The 22,303-nt window shown below is 30.8% G+C and overlaps 1 protein-coding gene across 4 annotated transcripts in view; it reads right to left on the bottom strand.

Moving 5' to 3' along the window:
* The window catches only part of LOC145258057 (small ubiquitin-related modifier 2-like), a 34,973-nt gene extending 14,199 nt beyond the window's left edge, over positions 1–20,774 (bottom strand). Inside the window, exons 1-3 of one of the 4 annotated variants that reach the window (XM_080115787.1) lie at positions 20,618–20,738; positions 8,128–8,233; positions 4,740–4,871 (exon numbers count right to left, since the gene is read on the bottom strand). In XM_080115787.1, the coding sequence (XP_079971913.1) occupies positions 4,740–4,856 (117 nt within the window). In that variant the 5' untranslated portion in view covers positions 4,857–4,871; positions 8,128–8,233; positions 20,618–20,738. Of the gene's footprint in view, positions 1–4,739; positions 4,872–8,127; positions 8,234–20,617 lie in introns of all 4 variants that reach the window. The other 3 variants (XM_080115791.1, XM_080115795.1, XM_080115784.1) reach the window with 3 other exon arrangements.
* Between the last annotated feature and the right edge of the window lie 1,529 nt (positions 20,775–22,303).

Genomic DNA, 22,303 nt, shown 5'->3' with positions numbered 1-22,303 from the left:
TCTTCCTCTAGTGTTTCTGCCATTTCTTTAGATATGTGTTCATTTGTTTTCTCCTCGTGCTTTTTATAGAGCATGGTGTCATCAGCAAATATACCCATTTCAGAAATAATTTATCAGGGAGGTCATTTCTGAATATCAGGAATAATAAAGGTCCAAGAATAGACTTCGGAGGTACTCCCACATTTATATCATTGTTTAGAAGTACAACTGTAGAGGACAGCCTGGATTCTTCTCTTAAGGATTTAATTATGTTAAGTATTCTTCCAAAAATCATGGGTTCCTAATTTCTGTGCTTTGACGTGTTTTCTGTTGGTTGCAGTATAGTCTGCTCTTAGCTGTCCCTATTTCTCTTACAATTACTTCTAGCTTCTATAAACTTGTTAGAAATGGAAGTATGTCAGTTAAATCTGCAGTATGCATGCTGTCTTTGAGCAATGGTAGCTGCACAAGTAGAAGTAAACCAATAGGGAGAGTGGGGTTTGCTATAGAATTTCCGGATGTGAACATGTACTTCAATTGCCGTTTTGAACCATTCATCAATTTCCCGTATTTCCTCCTATAACAAACACGCTATGCAACATACAAATATCTGTGCGTGAACCTTGATTCCAGTTAAGCAACTAGCCCTGATGGCATTCCAATTATAGTGTTGAAAAAGCTTCAACCAGAACTTGCCCCCATACTTACAAAACTGTTTAAGCGTGGTCTTAAGGAGAAGTGCTTCCCAACACCCTAGAAAACCTCATCAGTATGCCCTGTATTTAAGAATTCAGGTGACAGGTCATCTCCCTCTCAGTACAGACCAACAAGTCTCCTGCGTGTCATGAGTAGATTGCTGGGATCCATATTAAATAAAGTAATCAACCACCTCAGCAGAAATAGCTTTCTTAGTGACATGCAATATGGTTTCCGTTCTGTTAGATCTACAGCAGTTGTGCTAACAGTTATATCTCATAGGATTAGTGAATCTCTCAACAAAAGCTTTCTTTCTAGGGCAATTGCTCTTGACATAACAAAGACCTTTGATAAGGTATGGCATAAAGGCCTACTTCACAAGATTTCCAGCTACAGCATAACTGGAAATGTTTTCTCAATTAAATCATTTCTCTCTGATAGGCTCATAAGAGTGGTTGATGGGTAGAAATGAGAAGCCCACAATATTAATGCGGGTATTCCTCAAGGGTTCATCCTGGGCCCAACTCTCTTCCTGATATACATCAACGATCTCCCAAAACACATACTTAAATCATTCGTATTCGTTGACATCTATGCTGATGAGACAACCATCTATGGCAACACATCAAAGGCCGTCAATGACAAAGTTCTGATTCTCTCTCCTCTGATCTTGAGTGGGTGGTAAAATGGGGGGGGGGGAGAGAGGTGGCTGGTTACTTTTAATGCATCTAAAACCAAGCTCGTATCTTTATATTATCAACGCTCTGATTCCCATCTGGCATCAATTGAAATGGATGGCTCTCATCTTGGGGAGGCTCCATGTTTTGACAAGCTTCTGGGATTGACCTTTACTCCTGATCTGAAATGGAACACATACATCAAATTTGTTGCCAAGGTTGCTGGAAAAATGGTGGGATCCTTCTACCACTCCAGTAGATATCTCACTGCTGATGCAATTCTCTATCTATATAAAAGCCAAGTATATCCAAGGATGGAGTACTGCTGTCATACCTAGGCAGGAGCTGCTTTAAAAAAAAAAAAAAAAAAAAAAGAAGCTTATCCTGCGTGGACAGAGTACAAAATAAGACTTCGTAGCCTAGTGGGGGATGCCCTTTTCTTTTCCTGCAACCTCTCTCCCACAGAAGGGATGTTACAAGCCTGTCCTTTTATCGTTATTTCCATGGGAAGTGCTCACCTGAGCTCCAATCTCTGCCCCCCCTCCCCGCAAATCTTTCACGAAAAACACCCGCTTAGCTGAAACCACTGTCAGTAATTTTCCCCACTCTTTATCTGTGCCTAAATCAAAACAGATTCCATAAAGAAAGCTTTCTTAGAAGTGCACACCTGTGGAACTCTTCCGTTTACCTGTTTCCCATCTGACTACAACTTAGACGTCTTCAAGTCTAACATAAATAAGTTCCTGATGAACCACCCCCTTAAGACACTATCAGCTCTCCATTACTAGCAATTGCAATAACCCTTATCCCCGAGTGGCCTCCAGGCCTTGATAAGTGGTGACTTCCTTGTAACAAAAAAAAAAAAAAAAAAAAAAAAAAAAAAAAAAAAAAAAAAAAAAAAAAAAAAAAAAATCGGTGAGCATAACTCTTCCTAATCTTCAGAATCACATTTTTTTTTTAAAGGAGGAGGGGGGGGGGGGGCTGTTTACTTTCAAGGTTGGTTGTTTTTGTTTTACGGCATATCAACCCTTTCCGGGTTATTTAATGCCGAATCCAAAGATTTTGAAAATTTTTTCTAATAGAATATATTTGTTGTTTTCACGTTGGTTTCTATTTAACCCATAGTTGGAACCCTAACAGTACTACCACTCCGGGTCAGAGTGGACCTGGGAGCAATGGTAATTAAAGGGTGGCTCCACACTCCCCAAAGCCCACAAGCTGGGGCCTCACCACTGGATATAGTTTAAGGTCATATCCAGGACCCCCATTGAGGGACTTTTACCCTCTGCAGGGGGGCAGTCGGCGTATTCTAATGCCCCACCGACAGGGCCGTACTTTCAAGGAGTCATTATATATATATATATATATATATAAGCCCTTTTCACCATGAATGTTCAGATTGCGACTTTGTTCTAATTGAAAGGAACAGTTTTTTGTAAGATGATCCCTGCTTTGATAAGCTTTCGGAACTAACCTTTACCTTACACCCCGAAATAGATTTACAAACACGTTAAGTTACTAGAAAAATAGTTGGCTCATTCTACAGTTCCAAAATGTACCTTAATTCTAGCATAATCCTCTACACATATAAGAGTCAAATATGTCCCAAGATGAAATACTCTTGACACATCTGGGAAATTGCCACTTAAGAGTACCTTTTCCTACCATGAAAGGATATAAACCATATTTTGGAATCTAGTGAGTAATGTCCTCTTTTGAGAGCCCATCTAACAGAAACGCTGATAGTCTTTTTAGTGTTATTTTCATGGCATGTGCTCAACTAAGCTTCAATCTATGCCGCATGTAAGACATACAAAATCTTGTCTAGCTACAACCACTGTCAATAAATTCCTTTTCTTTTTGTATCTAAACCTCAGCAGAATTTCCACGAGCAAAGCTTTATTCCTAGAACTACCCATCTGTGGAAGAGTACCACCAGGGCTACTACTCAGCTGACCATAACAGTCACTTAAGTCATGTAAACAAATTCTTGTTGAGCCATCCTCTTAAACATTAAGAGTTGCAACCATTGTTACTATTCCACTTGGCATTTCAATCTACCTGTTAAACTCAACTCTTATCGTAGGGTGACCTTCAAGACTAATAAGTGTATTAAAAAAAATTATTCAAAAATTATACTATTTAGTGCTGAGTCAAAAAAGAACACTTTAGTAACTGAAGGATGTGTGTGTGTGTGTGTGTGTGTGTGTGTGTGTGTGTGTGTGTGTGCGCGCATGTGTCACGATCGCATCACACGTGAATCAAGAAAAAGACCTATAATCTACACAAGACCAAGTATGAAACACTATCAGAAAATGCAGCATGACCTTATTTAAAGATCACCATCTATATATATAAAAGCGAAAATGTGTATATGTATGTTCGCCTTTTGTGTATGTCCAAGAAAGGCTTTTTCCAGAAGTGCTCGGTCGGCTCACTTAAAACTTTATATCACATAAATCATAATATTTCCGAGTTAACAGATCTCGCCTGTCTATTTAATTTGCTCCACTTTGGGAAGATAAATATTCAATAATTTGCCCGACTTTCACGCACTATTTTTTTCCAGATTTTTAGAGCGTCCCGTGTATCTTTCTTTTGAGTATAAAACAAGCGAAAACTGGCTTGCAGCCGCATCATGTTTCAAGGTCAAACATCATGCGATTTAAGTTTCTCGCACCCGTCAATTTCATTTTATAAACGTTAAATTAAAATGCTTTTTATTCCTCTTCTCGTGGACGAGATGGTTAGGTCCCACGAGTTTTTTCCATTTCGTTTCCACCTCCATGTCAAAGGTTTGGGGGCTCAAGCCTACTTTCCTACGAAAACTTTTTACACCTCCAAACACCCAGCCAATGTTTTTTTTAAAAAAACAGTTGTTTTGATCACCCCCCCAAAAAAAAACACACAACCCAAAATCAGTAATTTAGGATACATTGATTGGTATCTAACCTTCTACACACGATCACTTTAACAATATTCTGTGCATTACAAAGAGTAAGGTATTGATTTCAGTGCAACAGCAATTTAAGATTTCCTAAGAAAAAAAAAAAAAGCACTGGAAGAACAGATAAAATTTTAGACAAATATAGGATTTATTGCCATAAAACATTCAAGAATCATACATTTTGAAAATCTATTTTCCACCCCCACTATCTTTATATGGGTGAAATGTGAAAGAAATAAGACAGTTTCAATTCTTGAAACACTAACTTTAAATAAAAGTTGGTACCAGTTAGAAAGTTATCTACACAACTTTGTGGACAAACATTTTAAAATAGAAAACATTTTCAGATTTTCCTTCCTTTATAGAAATTTTAATGCTTATTATATTTAACCAAATATTAGTAATTTGTTTCCTAGAAATAGGAAAACTAGAAAACTTACGGCTCTTTCACAATAAGCCTGCATTAGTTTCTTTAACGCTGTATGCTTTCTGATTTTAAAATGCACTACACTGCCATCTTGGCCCACCACCTTCAGATTGACATGTTCACTGTCCATTTTTACGTCATCAATCTGAAAAAGAAAAAAAAAAAGTAAAATGTTGCAATAAAAATTGCAATTTCAACAACAACAAACAAAAAAAAAAAAAAAAAAAAAAAAAAAAAACAAAAAAAAAAAACACACCAATCTGAAAGAAAAAAAAAAAAAGGATAAAATGGGCCGGGGGGGGGGGGGGATAGGAATGAGGGCACATGGAGATGAACAATTAAATACCACTCCAATTTGACAAGTTGGAACTTGTTATTGACCAACTAATCAGCAGGAAATATGGAATATTCTTAATGTTTAACAACATAAAGCAAAGAGCCAATAATTACAATGTTTATCACACGTGTTAAAGATGTTATCACATGGAGAAAGAGAGTCATCAAAACACATAACCAAAGCGAAAACATTTCATCCATTGAATAAAATTTTTCATGTCATTTAAGATCAAACGATAAAAAATGCTTAAGAAACCTTGTAATGCAAGATACATGCAAGAATTTAAAATAAAAAAAGTGGTTCTTCATATGATCTAAACAAATGTAGATAAAAAATGCCTGGGATGGAAAAGATCCCAGAGTAGACATTTTGCTCTTAAAATAAAGTTTGCCTACTAAACATTATCAATTTTTCATCATTTAAATGAAAGATTAATTTAAATAGAAATATCTGAACCTCATTTGAGATATAAAAAAAAAAAAAAAAAATAAAATAAAATTAAAATAAAAATTTTTAAAAAAATACAAATCTGTTTAACATTACCACCATACAAGGCATAAATTTTGTATCAAATTTTGCATGGGATTTCCTGATAATGAAAAATCTCAAAATTGTTAAGTTATTAATTTATTATAGATTGAATGCTTCCAAATGTTCCAAAAATCAATATGTTGAGCCCAATTGTTCCAAATCAATATTGAATTGCCCGTTAAAAAATGGTTTATGGTGAGAGAATTTTCCATTACAAACTAAAATGGGGTAAAAGTGAATGTTAAAATATATTTCAAAGTTTTAAACCAAGCTTTAAAACAAAAACAATATGAATTTTATAATTTCTAAATCAAAATTATTTTTTAAAAAAGATTTCAGAATTGGTAAATTCTACTGGAACTTAAAAAAAAAAAATCCTGTTTCAGATTAAAAGTAACACTTATCTGTTGCTTAAGTTTAAAATGTAAATTTCTAAGGACCAAAAATAGAAACCATGAAAAATATTTTTTCCTGAAATTTTTTAAAACCTTGTTAAAAATCCAATTTTCACTATTTAAAACCCAATAATTATGTAAACCGACTTAATTGTAACTGATAAAACAATAAGACTGGTTATGTAAGAATAAGAAATGGTACAAAATGTTTAGATTGTAATATTTTTTTAATATCAGTAAAACTTTTGTAGCTTGTCATGTTAAAATCATTTAGAAAGGATAAATTATCTGGAATGTAAATGCTTTAAAATCAGGATTTTATAATAAAGCAAATCTCAGACATACCTACACGTGAATAAGGAGCAGGGCATATGACAATTTTAATAAGGATCTGGAGTGAAGGGAGAATAACGGGGGGGGGGGGGAAGAGAGAATTGTAATAGAATTACACAAAACTTAATATGAACCAAAGTTAATACAAAAAGAACTTCTAGCAAAAAGATTTAGTATTAACAATTAAGGATATAATTAAATTATCCTTTCCTCCCTGAAAATATCAAGTTAATAAGTGGAATCTTACCATAAAGTTTCATAATTCCAGAAATATGAACCTAGTTTTTATTTTTTATTTTTTTTTTAAATACCTCATAATTTTGCACTAATAATTATTTTAATGGCTCCCAATAGTGACATGCATAATCATGTAATAAATGTTAGTCCTAATATGGCAAGTCAGAAAATAAAAGCAGCAAATGATTAAAAACATGGTAAGAACAAGACTTATCAGAAAGCTACATGTTGAGCTCAATTGTTCCAAATCAATATTGAATTGCCACTTATAAAAAATGGTTTATGGTGAGAATTTTCCATTAAACTAAAATTGGCTAAAAGTGAATGTTAATATGTCAAAGTTTTAAGCTAAGCTTTAAAACAATGACTTGTATCATTTTCAAATCAAAATTATTTTTGAAAAAAAGATTTGAGAACTGGTAAATTCAACTGGAACTAAAAAAAATTCCGTTTCAGATTAAAATTAACACTCATGTTGCTCAAGAAGTTTGAATTCTTATCCCACACCCATTGCAGGATTCGTTTACTAGTTATTACTGCATACTACAATAAAATCAGCATCATACACTGATATCCCAAAGATCTATTTATGCACTATTATTAACTAGGAAATAGCTAATGCACAACAGTTGAAAAGTTTACAATATAAAGTTAAAATGACCTATTAAATTTGCTTTTAAATTCATATGCTGTAAAAACGGATAAACCAAACCAGGCATAAGATTTTCATAAGGAAGAGGAAGTATGCATAAAAATATTGCACAAGAACATGTCAAGTAAGTTTTTAAAAGTACTTATAATTACATATAAAGCTTTCTAGTTAAGAGAATTTGTTAGAGCATTGTTGTTTATTTCATGCCAAGATATTAAAAGATGGCGAATTAAAAGTGAGGATAGAAAAAAAAAAAAAAAAAAAAAAAAGAAAAAAAGAAAAAAAAAAGTACTTTTATAGACCACTAGCCATGGCTGCCTAAGTTGTGAAAAATAAGGATACCGATTCTAATACAAAAATTAGGTACTTGGCTTCAATCACGTATAGGTTCCCCATTAACTTATTTTTGTGCAGGACATTCAATATATTTGCTAATGTTGACAGAATCAGCATGGAATAGATTGTCTATTGAAATTTAGTGGCTAAATTCTATATTAGGACCAGCACTGCTAGATTACTTTTCCAAAGATAATCTGAGCCGGTTATGGATAGAGGTCTATACAAGTATGAATAGGCAACCACCCAGAGCAGACAGCTGAAAGAAGGCAGAATAAGAGGAATTTAATGAAAATATAAAAATGCAAAGCACAAATGAAATAATTTGCCAAAGCATGCACAGCAAAGGAGTATCAAGACAAAAGAAAATGGAAAAATAAAATGTTTGGTAAGATATGAAAAAGTTGTTTCTGATTCGCTGTTGTTGACTACATCAAGTCTATATTTTTTTATTAATAAAAAGCAGTTAGAAGACGTTTACAAAGCAAATATATCGGTTGTAATTTTTTTTTTTTTTTTTTTTTTTTTTTTTAACACCAGAGAAATGGAACGAAATGAAATGATCTGCTTCAAAACTTACAGCAATAAATTTACTGGATTAGGATTTGGATGGACAGGGGAATTTCAGAAATGGAAATACTTGCTAATTCTTTAGGTAAGCCAAAGCAGGGTCAGTGACAGGAACTCTAGATTCAACGAGAAAGTTACACAGCATGTGGTTAAGTGGGAACAAAAGTAGAACTAGGCAACTCAAGAAAAAGGGAAAATAAAATGGTGAACAAAAGGTTTTCTTATAAAAGAATTGTCTTTATTTTATTGATAACGTTATTAGATTAAAGTTATCAGAATTAGATTTAGTTCTATCACTGCTACGATATGGGACAGGCAGTATTAATTAGTTGGGCATTTAAGAAATACAATATTTAAATTATTCTGCTGAAACTACCATTATTTGAACAGTTATCTGGAAGATATAAAACATGGTTGTTATAGATTAAATCTATAGTTTTTTTTTTTTGCTAATTATGAGTTTAAAATTCAAACCATGAAGGCTGAAATATCTTGTAAAAGAATCCCAGTGCAATGAAAATAGTGTACAAATTACAAAAAGCACTTTTACCTAGAAAATGTTAGATTATTGAATTTGAATATGTCAGAAGCACGTTAGAAAAAAGGTATGTGTGCAGACAATACTGGATTAGTAAAGTTTGGTAACAAATTACAAGAACAGCTGAAAAACATTTACACAATTGTTTTAGACACTTTTGCAATTTATAGATTGTGGAGAATTCCAGTTTCCTACATTGGGGTGGGGGTGATGTCATCAATTCGTGCACACATTAAAATTGACAGCTGGTTAAAAATATGAATGTCATTTGCTAAATTTTTGGTATGCATACAGATATACTTATTAAAATTATAAATTTATTTAATATCTATGTACAGTGGAACTTTACGAAATTTTCAGCTGACAAAGGAAAATTTGTCTATACATAAGTGTTCAGGATACAAAAAATACGAGACTATTTTTTCAGGTACCTAATTCTTTGAAAATCATTATATATATATGGTACTAGTGCAGAGAGTGATCCGGACGTAAATAATAACATTTAAAAAAACATTCTAAACATGGGGAGGGTGTTTTGTACCTATTCTATACTTCAACCTTACAATTGAATAAAAAATATAAAAAACTTTCAACTTGGAAATACGATTTAAAAAAATAGCGCGGATCACTCTCTGCACTAGTACCATATATATATATATATATATATAATAATCACGGTTTTATCATAGATTTAAATTTTAATAAATTTAAAATGTTTCGGTGTTGAATTTATTTTTTCTACTTATCCCCTCCATAAATTAAAATTAGAAGGGAAGAAAAAGAAAAAAAAAATTATATATATATATATATATATATAGAAAAATTAATGTACACATTCCAATTTTTACATTTACAGATTTAAAAAAAAAAAAAAAAAAAAAAAAAAAAAAGATTTGTTTAATTTTCATAGTTAAAACTGAAATTGTTGCAAGGTGTGGAAGTTTTTTTTTTTTTTTTTTTTTAGAAATCGCAAAATAACAATAAGTACATATATTTCACTTTTAAACACATGAGCATCTTCACTTTAAAAAATGGACACTACATAAAGAACGTTATTTTAAGGCGTAAACTGTAAAAGTATTGTGTCTTGAAACTTATTTCAAGTAGTAATATCTAACCAAAAGATTGTATAAAAGAAATTATGCACACACAGACAAAAAAAAAAGAAAAAAAAAAAAGAAAGGCTTTAAATTTTATTTTTGTTTCTTGAACGTTGGTTTCATTTGTACCATTGTTTTTCAGCTGTTGTAACTTGTTTTTATTGAGTCATGGACAACGCTCTTAAGTTCAAAACAGATAGCATCGTTTTTAACTTTTAAAATAGCTGGTGCAATAGGCGTGTCAGAAACATACATTAAAAATGCGTTAAAAAAAAAAAAAAAAAAAAAAATTGAATAATTCGGACTCCTATCTTTCCAAGCTTATAACTACTTGAAAAATGGAATTCAAACCCTAATTTTTTTTTCAATTAAAAGGAGCAAAGACCAGATTAAAAAAAAAAAAAAAAAAAAAAAAAAAAGGTTCAATAGCAAATGATGCAATATTTGTTTTTTTAAATTGGTTTTCTTTAAAAAGATTTCAAGAAAATCAACGAAATTTTACTTTGATTATAAAAATATAGATTCCAAAAAAAATCACTTACCTATAAAAAATACTATTCAATGTGTACTTCCATTCTTCATTGTTAAGAATTTATCCATATTTATATTTTAAATCCCATTTATTTTTTAAAAAGAAAATTTTTAAATGACTATTTGAAAAAGCCGCCGTTATGCAAGCAGCTTTACATTGTTAGCGAAATACCGGAAGTGATGTTCTTGTTTTGAAATACTGATGGACACAAGGAAGTAAAAACGTTGTGTTCACATTAGCCGTCTAGCCTTGTGCGTGAAGAAATAGGTGTCCCCATAGATCAAAAAGTCAAATTTTACAAGTTTTTGCCTTAAACGAAAAAAAAAAAAAAAAAGTTGAATTTTTTCTTCTTTTCTCAAGAAATACATAAATTTTTACTTTAATATATTTTAATTCTTTATCGAGTGAATTTTTTTAATATCTTAAAGAAAACATTGAATGAAATAGAAAAATTGTCGTCAGCATCCAATATTTACTTAACAAGCTTTCACTTAAAAAACGTTTGCCCAAAATAAATATTATATTTGGTTTATTGGAAAGAGCATAAAATTTTACATTGACCCTGAAAATATCGTAAAAATTGAACCAATAGAAAAATTGATAGAATTTACGAGTTAAATATTTTTCAATTTTTAAAAATTGAAAAATATTTAACTCGTAAAATTCAATTGATTTCATTACATAAAAAAAAAAAAAAAAGGCTGCATGAAGGCGCGCTGACACTTTGTAAACAGTTTAAAAAATAATTTTTTTTTTCTTTTTAAACAACTTTAGTTTATTTTGGAAATATATTCCATAAAGAAAATAAACAACCTACTTGAAAGAGAAATTACGAGTTTTTTTATTCGCAGTTTTGTGTTAGGGGTGTCAAATTCCCCCCAAAATTCTGATACACCTACTGGTGCAACTGACATAAAAGGAAAGAAGCAGCATTTTAAGAGGAGGGATTAGTTACACCAGCTAACTAAAAAGGTAAAATAGCATAAGCTTTTGGTGAATAAAGATGTTCAAATAAAAAATTTGAGCACTTGAAGTGTGATAATGACCACTGCAAGTTTTGGAAAAACTAAAATAAAGGAGGGCGCCTTCTGAATCTCCACCAATCAAGGTTTTCACTTGATTTTTTTTTTTTGGCACTTCTGTAGGAAACTTCAGCCAAAGGTGTGAATTTTAGTTTCAAGAACGGCCAATAGAGGGTGTTTATTAGTCCAAAAACATGGGTCGATAACTCGTATTTCTCTTAAAAGTTTGTGAAAATTTTTCTTAAAAAAAAAAAAAAAATATTGAAACTAAATTACGATACATTTTATATTTTCAAATTATATCGATGTATTTGTGTATACAAATGTTCTTTACAAGAAAAAAATTTATTTGTGAACTTCTATAAACGTTTCATGGTCTTAAAATTATATTTTGATGTATTTTTATAAATTTTATTCTGGAAATGTTTCATGTTTTTAGCATATTCTTCATTCTGACCACACCATTGCCGATTTAGAAATCGGTTGCTACATTTTATACAATCTTACTGGAAAAAAAATCCCAATTAATTTTAAAAACAATCTTTTGTTAACATTTTATTTTCAGTTATAAATCACTCATTGAAAAGAAATGTTAAAACATTTTTTATACAAATGTTTTGCTTTTCATGTTTTTGTGTTATATATTTTTGCATTCTTGGAGACACTATTTGAGGTTTACAAAAAGGGCCAACAAGAACAGGGGCCCGATAACTCTTCTCAATCGCCTCATGTTGTCATGCAAAAAGTGCCAAGTTTTTTCACAGGGGGGGGGGGGACTTTCCAAAGAGAGGTACTAAATTGAATACAAAAATTTAGTCCGTTCAAAATGTGTTGCAAGTCAAAACAGATATTACACTTTGACCCTTATCAAAATATGCAGCTTTTACCAATTCAAGCCCGAAATTGCATTCTGTTAGCTTATGGCAGTTAAAATGAAAACGACAGGAAAACTTAGTATTGAAAAATATTAGTGTACACCAAATTACAAAAAATTGGAATATTTTTATGAAATTTAAGAATTGTCGCCTTACTACCATTTTTTTTTTTTCTTTAGCCATTAGAGATTTTCGTTTTAGTTTATGAAGATGCACAAATAAGTGTGTCAGAATTTTTGGCACCCTTAACACAAAACTGCAAATAAAATATACAAAACTCGTAATTTCTCTTTTTAAAGCAGTTTGTTTAATTTCTTTATGGAATATGCTTCCAAAATAAACTATAAGTTTTTTTTTTTTTTGAAAAACAGCGTTTACAAAGTGCCTGTGCGTGCTCATGCAGATATTTTTTTAACGTAAGAAAATGAATTGAATTTTACAAGTTAAATTTTTTCAATTTAAAAGTCTATCAAAATATTTCTATTGGCTCAATTTTTACAGTTTTTAATGCAAAATTTTATGCTCTTTCCAATAAACTGAATATTCTAGACAAACTTTTTTTTTAAATTCACTCACACCCCACATTGAAATTTTCTCATCCAAGGTTTATATATCACAAATTGAAGATAAAAGATCAATAAATAAAATAATCTAATAAAAAAAAAAGAAAAAAAGTTGTGCAAATTTACCTGTAAAGTCAAAAGTTTAAACCTTTTAAAAACCACGTTGATTTTTTTTTAAGTGAAACCTCACATTTAATTTTTGTCCTGAAAAGATTGAATACCTACAATTTTTTCTGCTTCATTCAATGGGTTGTTTTTTTTTTTTTTTAGACAAAAAAAAAAAAAAAAAAAAAAAAAAAATCACTTCATAAAGACAAAATAAAATATATTGAATAAAAAACTCCTGTATTTCTTTAAGAGAGAATTTTTTTTTTTTTTTTTTTTTAAATCGAAATTTGGTAGAGTGGAATTTTTTTTATTGGCAAAAACTGTGAAATGTGATCATTTTTCAGATACAATGGCCTATAGTGACTAACTTGTTTACAGCCAGCAATAGAAAGGGATATTAATTCTGGCCCTTACAGGCCACCATAGTTTTTAACTAATAAAAGGAGACATTTACCTCCCTTTATTCCCCTTTTGAAACATCTGATGTGCTATTTTTTAATCCTTGCTTAAAGTATTTTATTTAAAAAGGACATGGAATATAAAATATAAATATGGATAAATTCTTAATGAAGAATCGAAGTACCCATTGATAAGTATTTTTTTTATATAGGTAAGTGATTTTTTGGAATTAATATATTCAAAGTAAGTTAAAATTCGTTGATTTTCTTGAAATCTTTTTTAAAGAAAACCGATTTAAAAAAAAAAGGGGGGGGGGTGAATTACATTTTTTTTTTTAAAAGTAGTTATAAGTTTCAAAAGATAGTAAGTCTAAATATTCAAGTTTTCATCATGCATTTTAATGGTGATTTTCTGACACTAATGCACCAATCGTCTCTTGTCATAAGATTTATTTCTTGATAAAATTTTAGCCGTTTATATTTCGTGTATACAATGTTTTCTTTAAATTAAGCATTTCATAGTTTTATCATTTTGTTTTTAGCCAACATTTCACAACCTGGTTTTCATGGTATGAAGCACAGATTAATCAAGATTCTCCAATTTTTTTTTTTTAACTGATTGTTTAAACCAACAAAAATACAACCTAATTTCCGGCTTAAATTAAAGCTAGGATTGTAGTGTTTATTGCGTAGGGGATGTAGACGGAGTGCCCCCACCCTCTCGGAAATTCCCCACATTAAAAACGTAACGTACGTCTGTCCCCGTGGGTAGGCAACTAGGCAAGCATTATGGTTTATTTGTACACATGAGAAAAATCATGTTATCACGACTTAATTTTTTTTTTTTTTTTTTTTTTTTTTAAATAAAAAATCGTCCATTAAGCAACTGGTGTTCACCGACAGACAAAAACAAACTTAAGTTGCAAATATTTTAACCAATGCATGCAGTAATTTGTAAATGGACGAGACAAAAAGACAAAACTACAGAAAGTACAATAAGCAATAAAAAACCGATTGAAGTTCTTTTAAAAATCATTTTCCTGAATGAAAAATAAAAAATTATGGTATACTTATGCAGAATACCGACCGTGCTGAAATAACACTTGGCACTTGCGCATTTTAGTTATTGTGGACCCTCCCCACTCCATTTTTTTTTTTTTTTTTTTTAAGAACTCCATTCAGAACAGGGAGAATTCAATAGCAAAGCTTTAAATTTGATTTATTACCAATGTTTAAATTTGTTAAAAACAAAAAAGATCAGGTTTTTTTTTTTTAGTTATACATTTTTATAACTTTTAGAAAATTGTGCAGTTAAGCCAACAGACTATGGGGGGGGGGGTCAAATATACAATGTTACCATTCTCATTAAAAGTTACTTTTCTACCTAACTTTTTATTTCACAGCATTGATTTTTTTTTTTTTTTTTTTTTTTACAACTTTGTTGTAATCAACAAGGTGGCCGCTGACAGTCATCGCGGTTATGTCGGGAGAAAAGTAACTTATTGGCCATGGTAATATTGATTTTTAACCGTTTGTTGGTTTACCTGCACAATTTCCAACTTCATTTCAAAATTTTCTTAGAAAAATTAATCCTTAAAGAGTTTGAGTACATTTTTAGTAATCAGAGCGAAAGTGAATTTCAAGTACCAATAGTATCTATTTGTTTTATCACAAAAAAAAAAAACGATAAGGCAGAAAATTAGTAATGAAAATAATTTTCGAAGAAATTTAGCGAAAATTGGAAGTTTTGAAAAAAAAAAAAAAAAAAAAAAAAAAAGGCTGAAGAGTTATTTAAAAATGTCAATTCCAAACTGAGTTACTGCCTTGTTTAAGTCACGTTTTCCCAAAAAAATATGGGAAAAGAGTTTAATAAAACTTGAAAATTTGTTTTATTTAAAATTCATTAACTAATTTGAGACATGACAAATAGATACCAATGTTTTAATGAAAATTCATTTAACTTCCGAATTTCGTGCTAATAACGAAGAGGCACCAACGTTTGGAAAAAAAAAAAAAAGAAAAAAAAAAGTCTTGTAATTTATTTCGAAATTAGGATTAATTTTATAATTTTAATTTAATACATAATACTTTGTGTTAATTCAGTATATTTGTTTTTACCAAAAAGTTATACAAACCTGACATTTTCCGATAAATATTCAATTCTTCAAACTTCAAAACAAATATTGTCCACAACTAAAATGCTCAAATGCTATTCTTAGCATGAATTAAGGACCATTCTGTACTTTCACCTAAAAGTTGAATAGAACTCGTAAAACCTAACATGAAAATCTTACCTATAAACAGCATGGTTCGTATTCTGCGTAAGTAACCAAATTATATATTAAGTGCAGTCATTCAGCAACAAATCTAATTTAACACTTTACATAAAAAGTGAAAATCCAAAATTTTAAATATATTAAGGTAATTTCTGTAATAAAGTTTTTGTTTTAATTCCTATTTCAGCCAAGTAAATTATTTCTGCATTACCCCCAAACGACTAATGTTTAGTTGTAATAATCATATATAGATATCATCATATTTACAAGAGGCAAGCTGTAAACACCTAGAATACTGCTGCAAGGAAGGGTGGACTCCCTTTACCGTGCTAAAAAGCTTATCACACCTGTCAGAATACTATTTACAAAACAACCATCCGCTCAAGCATAGAGTACTGTTATATCTGGACTGGTACAGCAAACACCAGCTTTCCTTTTGGAGGGAGGGTCCCAAAATTAAGTCTTTAATATGTTTACATCATTCTAACTTTGCATCTGTGGTTTACAAATACTCTAATGAAAGTTACTCCATTACACTTGCTACACTGCCCTCCCCCCACGTAGTTTCGATTAAACTGCCAATCAGCAAAACCACACTCCTTCACTGTAGAGGTCCCTAGATACCAGATGTATTTTTACTTGTACTGTAATAGCTTATTTCCTCAAACTTTGGAATTCCGTCCTTGCAGAAGTTTAAATGTAGTGTGAACAAACATCTCCCTGTGCATATCTTGGGTGCTAGTGCAGCAGTGCAGCACTGCAGCAGAGAGTGATCCGCGTTATTTTTTTTAAATCGTATTTCCAAGTTTAATTAAAGTTTTATATTTTTTATTCAATTGTAAGGTTGAAGTATAGAATAGGTACAAAACACCCTCCCCTGCCCATGTTAAGAATGGCTTTCTAAATAACGTTATTTCTGCCCTAGTACCCATATCTTCACTTAGGATGCGCCTGCAGATGTGGTCCCCAATCATGTCTTAGTGGCAATGTTTAAAGGTTAAAAAAAAAAAAAAAAAAAAATCAGATTAATAAACCTATTTGGAAAACTTTAAACTCTGGCTATCTCTTAGCTAAAAATGACTATACTTTTCATTAATTTTCACATTTTTTAAAGTTTGAGAAATGTTAATTAAAAGGAAAAAGTGGTCAAAAACATGAAAACTATGCTAATGCACTTATTGATCCGTGCTATTTTTTAAATAGTATTTAAGTCGAAAGTTTTACGGTATCTTTTTTATTAAAGTGTAAGATTAAAGTACAGAATAGGTACAAAACATCCTCCCCATGTTAAGAATGGTTTTCTAAACAATTTCAGCACAGACCAATAAGTGCCCTAGTACAAAAAAAGTTAGATGCTTGTGCACTTTCGGCACCGCACCATTTTAAAATAGTTTGGAGATTAAATTAAAGCTTCACGATATCTTTATTAAATTGTTAGGTGAAAGCACAGAATAGTTACAAAACACCCTCCCCATGTTAATGGCTTTCAAAATAACGTTATTTCAGCATGGTGGCAAAAGTGCACAAGTACCATAAGTTAGATTGGGTGGCTATCATTGTTTAATTTCCGACTTTAAAGCGACTATCAAGAATTTAAGAGTTTTATATCCGCCATTTTTGTTCTAACGTAACACTTGACATCCAAGCTAAAACGCGTTACCGTTACAGAGTTACACTAAGTTACTAAAACCCTATCCAGGTAAGTAGCAGAGCAATTTATTTTTCCTTTGGTAGCATTTGTTAAATACTCGTTTCTTCACTTTACAAAATATTTTCCATAAAATGAGCGAAAAATATCAAAATTCAGATAGCAAATTTAGGTCTGAAAATTTGCTAGAAAAATCTGGAAAACAAACAAAACTGATCAAACTGTCCGGCAAATAAAACCTCAAAGATTGCTTCTTTTTTTTTTCTGTAAGGCTTGACCTAGAATAGTCAAGATGGGCAAGGTTGGTGAGGAAACAGAAACAAGTTGTTAGTAACTAGTTTGGGAATTGAGCGCCAAATAAGACGTTTTTAGAAAGTCAATATCTGAGAACGAATCTTATTGGAATCCAAGTTAAACATGAATACAAATTTCATTGAGATAAGATTCTTTTGTCAAGACGATTTTAAGAGAGGGAAACAGTAGTATCACCACGTGAGTTTTAAAATTAACTTTAATTTGTCAATTTTAAAGTCACGTGGTGTCAAAAAAAATAAATAAAAACGATCAAATTTTATAATGAACCCACCAGCTTTATCAGATTTTTAATTTTAAAGAGAATAAATACGAGAGGAAAAAAATCTCGGGTGACCGAAAATATAAATAAAGTAGAAAATCTACCGCCATGAAAAGGGGGGGGGGCGATATGGCGGAAGGAGGAGGAATGCAATTTTGTTTTTTTTTCTTTCTATTTTTTAACGATGATGAAGGGGAGAAAACCCCATAACTCGTTCAGACGAGCCAATTAATAACTGAACAGATGTGAAAATTAAAATTTAAGATTTAAAATCCTAATATCTTTTTTTTTTTTTTATACATTGATCTATCAAAATACGACGGCAAATAGAAAAAACAAGTAAAAATTGTTGAACAACTTCGTAGCCAATCTACAAGTTGCGAATTCTGTAGGTTTTCAAAGTCTATAATTTTCTTTCAAAGATTTACGAATATTTGAAAGTTATTTTTATTAGCAAAAATTAACTATGGAATAGTCCAAAGTATAGATTCAAACTTAATATTTTAAATATTTGTAACATTTTACATTGAAATGTAGCTTTAACTCAATGGAATAAACGTATGAATTCGAGAAAAAATTAAAACAGCCAAACTTTCAAAATGAACTTTGGTACTCGTGCATTTGCCACCGCGCTATTTTTAGTTTTTCATGTTAAATTCAAGCTTCACGTAATTTATTAAATTGTTAGGTGGAAGCACATAGTTACAAAACTCCCTCCCATGTTAAGAATGACAGTATTTTTTCACGACCAGCCCCAGCGTAGTATAACCCCCCCCCCCCAACCACCACATGTTAAGACCGGCTTTCGGAATAAAAACTCCAACCTTCCCATGTTAACGGGTTGGGGTGGGGTGTTCCGAAAGCCGTTCTTAACACGGGTAGGTCGGGGTGTTTATAATACGCTGGGTGGGGCACGTCGTAAAAATTTACCAGAATGGCTTTCATAATATTTCAGCACGGTGGCAAAGTGTACAAGTACCTGAACTTTAAAATTAGGGTAATGTAAAGATTGAAGGTCTAAACAATGCGATGAAATATTGTGATATATTTTTAACAATATTAAGATACAAGTTAAAAATTACGCATGTAATCTATAAAAAGAAAAACATGCACGCTTGAAATTTGCTGGGGGGGGGGGGAGATTAAGATTTTAAAATGGATTCTTACTGGACCGGAAGTGTAATGAACGCTTTATTTGTATCGCTCAAGAAGGAAAAACTTAAAGCGTCTTTCCTACATTGATTTTAACTCAATAATGTTCTATATGTACATTAATTTTATTAGAGTTTTTGAAGACCGATCTTTATTTACCTCTAAGGTTTATTTCGGCAACAATCGGTTTGATAAAGTCTGTAAGAAGGGACTATTTTTTTTATGAATGGAAATTAAAAACGATTAAGATTTTTCGTAATAGATGTTGCACCCTCCATGGGGGGAAAAAAATTTAAAAAGGAAAACCGACGCGGTCTCTATTCATAAAAATCCTAATTCCAGTAACAAAAACAAAAAAAAGTAAAAAAAAATAAGGTACTGCATCTATATTTCCAACCAATGATTTCCAGGCTTTATATAAGAATAAATATTTTGAATAAAGACTCAAGTGATAAGTCATGCAAATAGATAAAATTAAAAAAATCCGGCGGTAAAATAAAGAGAAACTAAATATAAGCACAAGGTTGGCAAACAAAGAAGCCAGACTCTCAGGAAGTAACGTTTTAAGAAAATAAGAGAATGGAGCCATGAAATGAATTAGATTCAACATTTAATAGCTAGCATAAAAAGTTTTAAAAAACTCATAATTCCTATTTAATATAAAAAGATTAAAACAATCTAACAAAAAAACAACAAAAAAAAAAACTAAGTTTTAATGTACTGAAAAATACGGAAGGGTTAATTTTAAAAATGGGTCTTTTTTTTTTTTTTAGAATTTAGAACGTACAAAGCAATTTCATGGAAGTTGAACGTCAATTTTATTACTAACGTTGAAAAAAATATTTAGCCATGATTTATATTTAAAAAGGAGAAACTAAAGGCCATAAAAAAAATAGCAGTATTAATAGTAAAGCGAAAGCGTACGGAAATATTACGATTTAATACTGGCAACAATGTATTTTTGTATTAAAGATTTTGGGACATCCTAGATGACAGGAAATTAATGTATTTTACCACAAGTAGTGAGGCAGGTTTAATCTAAAAACCTTAGATCAGTTGTACTTTAATAATAGAGAAGATGAATTGGTCATAGGACGCATGGTATTTTGAAATATTTTTTTTTAGTGAGGGTCTCTTAGGAAGCTGTTAGATCAAAACCATGATATGTTAGGAGACGAATAACAAATTTTGTATGCAATATAAATAACAGTGCTCGATATACTTTCAGGCAGAGCTTTAACAATATTAAGAAAGCTAAGGCACTTTTAATATTTTAATTATCATTGTGTAATAAATACAAGTTTAAACTTCTTTATTGATAAATCTAGATTATATGCCACTCCAACAGTGCTCGATACTAAACTAGAACCGGTATATATATATATATATATATATATATATAAAAATAAACAACTTGTGTATTATGCATAATGTATTACACATAACAGGAGAGGAGTAGAGAGTTTTTGGCTCAATCACTTTTGTAGTAGATTCAACAAGGAAAAATTAAAACCGCGAGTCCGGTGTGGACTAATGCCGGGGAGGAAAAAAAAAAGAGAGGGGGGGGGGGTAGACCCACTGAGATTTCACACACACACACCATACATAGATTCCAAAAGTCGAAAAACACGGTCGAAAATTGGACAAAAAAGACGCCAGAAGAAAAACTATGAAATAGTTAGGAACATTTCCTGTCTAATAATTTTCTTGTTACCTTCTTCTCATCAGGCATGATGCAGCAGCAAACTGTATTTTTTTTCGGGGGGTCCGACTTTCAAACCTCAAAAGACAACGTATAAAAATGGCGCACTCTCTTTCTAAATGGTGCAAATGTTATCTTGACACTGATTGGTCTTTAAAAGCGACCTTATGCTGACCTTTTTAATTTAGTTGCACTTAAAAAATAATAATTAATCACTTATAACAGATTAGATTTCTTATATAAAACAATTAAAGCGAACCATACTTAAAATATAAATATTAATATTTTATTTTATTATATTACCAAGTTGTTTATATGGAAGGCATTTTTGTCCAATCAGAATAGCTGTTATGATTTTCCTCTTTTATTGAGAACACTAATTAGAGGAACACTTGTAATAAATCACGAAAGGAGAAGGATTTTTTTTTTTTTTTTTCAGAAAAATATTTACTTCATAATAATAATAATAATAATAATAATAATAATTTGGTACTTATACAGATAAGCTCACAATAGCTACCGAAATTAGCTCGGTAAAATTCGGTAACGATTTACAACAGCCGAAAGGCGATTATACAAAATTAAACTCCGGTTCTTGAAACGGAAAACGAAAAAATGTTTATTTCAATTCAAGGCAACAGGATCTCTTTGATTTATTTAAATTTTTGCATAGTTATGTATGTATATATATATATATATATATATATATATATATATATATATATATATATATATATATATATATATATATGTTTTGATGATAATTGTTTCCTAGTGTTAATTTTAATTTTTGTTTCACTTACGCGTACGCGGACATTTTATTTATTTATTAAAAATTGCTGCATTTTATTTCTTACAATTTACAAAAATAAATAAAATGTCCATGTGAATGAATTTAAGAAAAATAAACAATAATTACGACAAAATAAATGCATAAAAAGCAATAATTTACCGAAAAGGTATTCAACAATAAAAATATTAATAAGATTATTTTTGTTTTTATTTTCCTTCTCCCGTTTCAGGAACCTGGGTCCCATTTTGTAATCGCCTATCGGCTGTTCTAGATTTTTACCGGAGTTTACCGACTAGACCATGGGACTTATCTTTAGCACCAATAATTTTAGTCCTGATAAATCTTAATTAAATTAAGATTCTTTCAACGGTTTTTTTTTTTTTTTTAATATTTCATAACTTTCAATTATTGTATATGTTTAACGTTTTGTTTAAATAAAATATGAAAATAAAACCTCCATTGTTTGTTTTTTAAATTTGATTATTTTTTTAATCATTTCCGCTTCCATTAAATATAAGGAAGTAAAACTGTTTTTATTTCCAGGTGACGTCCAAAAATACGAAGGCCCGTAAAGAAAATAGATGTTAAAGAGGAATTATTCGAAACTGTATAACAACCCGGTGTTGCCCGGGACTGATTTTTACTTTAATTGTGCCTATTTACAATGCCTCCCCACGGGACAAAGTTAGACACCAGGGTCGTTTTTTATCATGGAGAAAAGGTACAAAAATAAAAATTGCCTCAGTCATGAAGGATTTCTCCTCCACTGAAAGAGAACGAGAAATGGAAGTGCCGCATCTGAAGAACAGATACTACACTTTGATCTTGGCCAAAAAAATAAAATATAAATAAATTTTTTTTTTTTTTCTTCCATTTTTCCGTTTCAGGAACTCGGGTACTATTTT

The sequence above is a fragment of the Euprymna scolopes genome, chromosome 3, assembly GCF_053919585.1.
Source record: "Euprymna scolopes isolate OS-2025 chromosome 3, ASM5391958v1, whole genome shotgun sequence".
Taxonomy (NCBI): Eukaryota; Metazoa; Mollusca; class Cephalopoda; order Sepiida; family Sepiolidae; genus Euprymna; species Euprymna scolopes.
The sequence above is the reverse complement of the archived record's forward strand: the minus strand, read 5'-3'. Positions and strand labels throughout refer to the sequence as shown.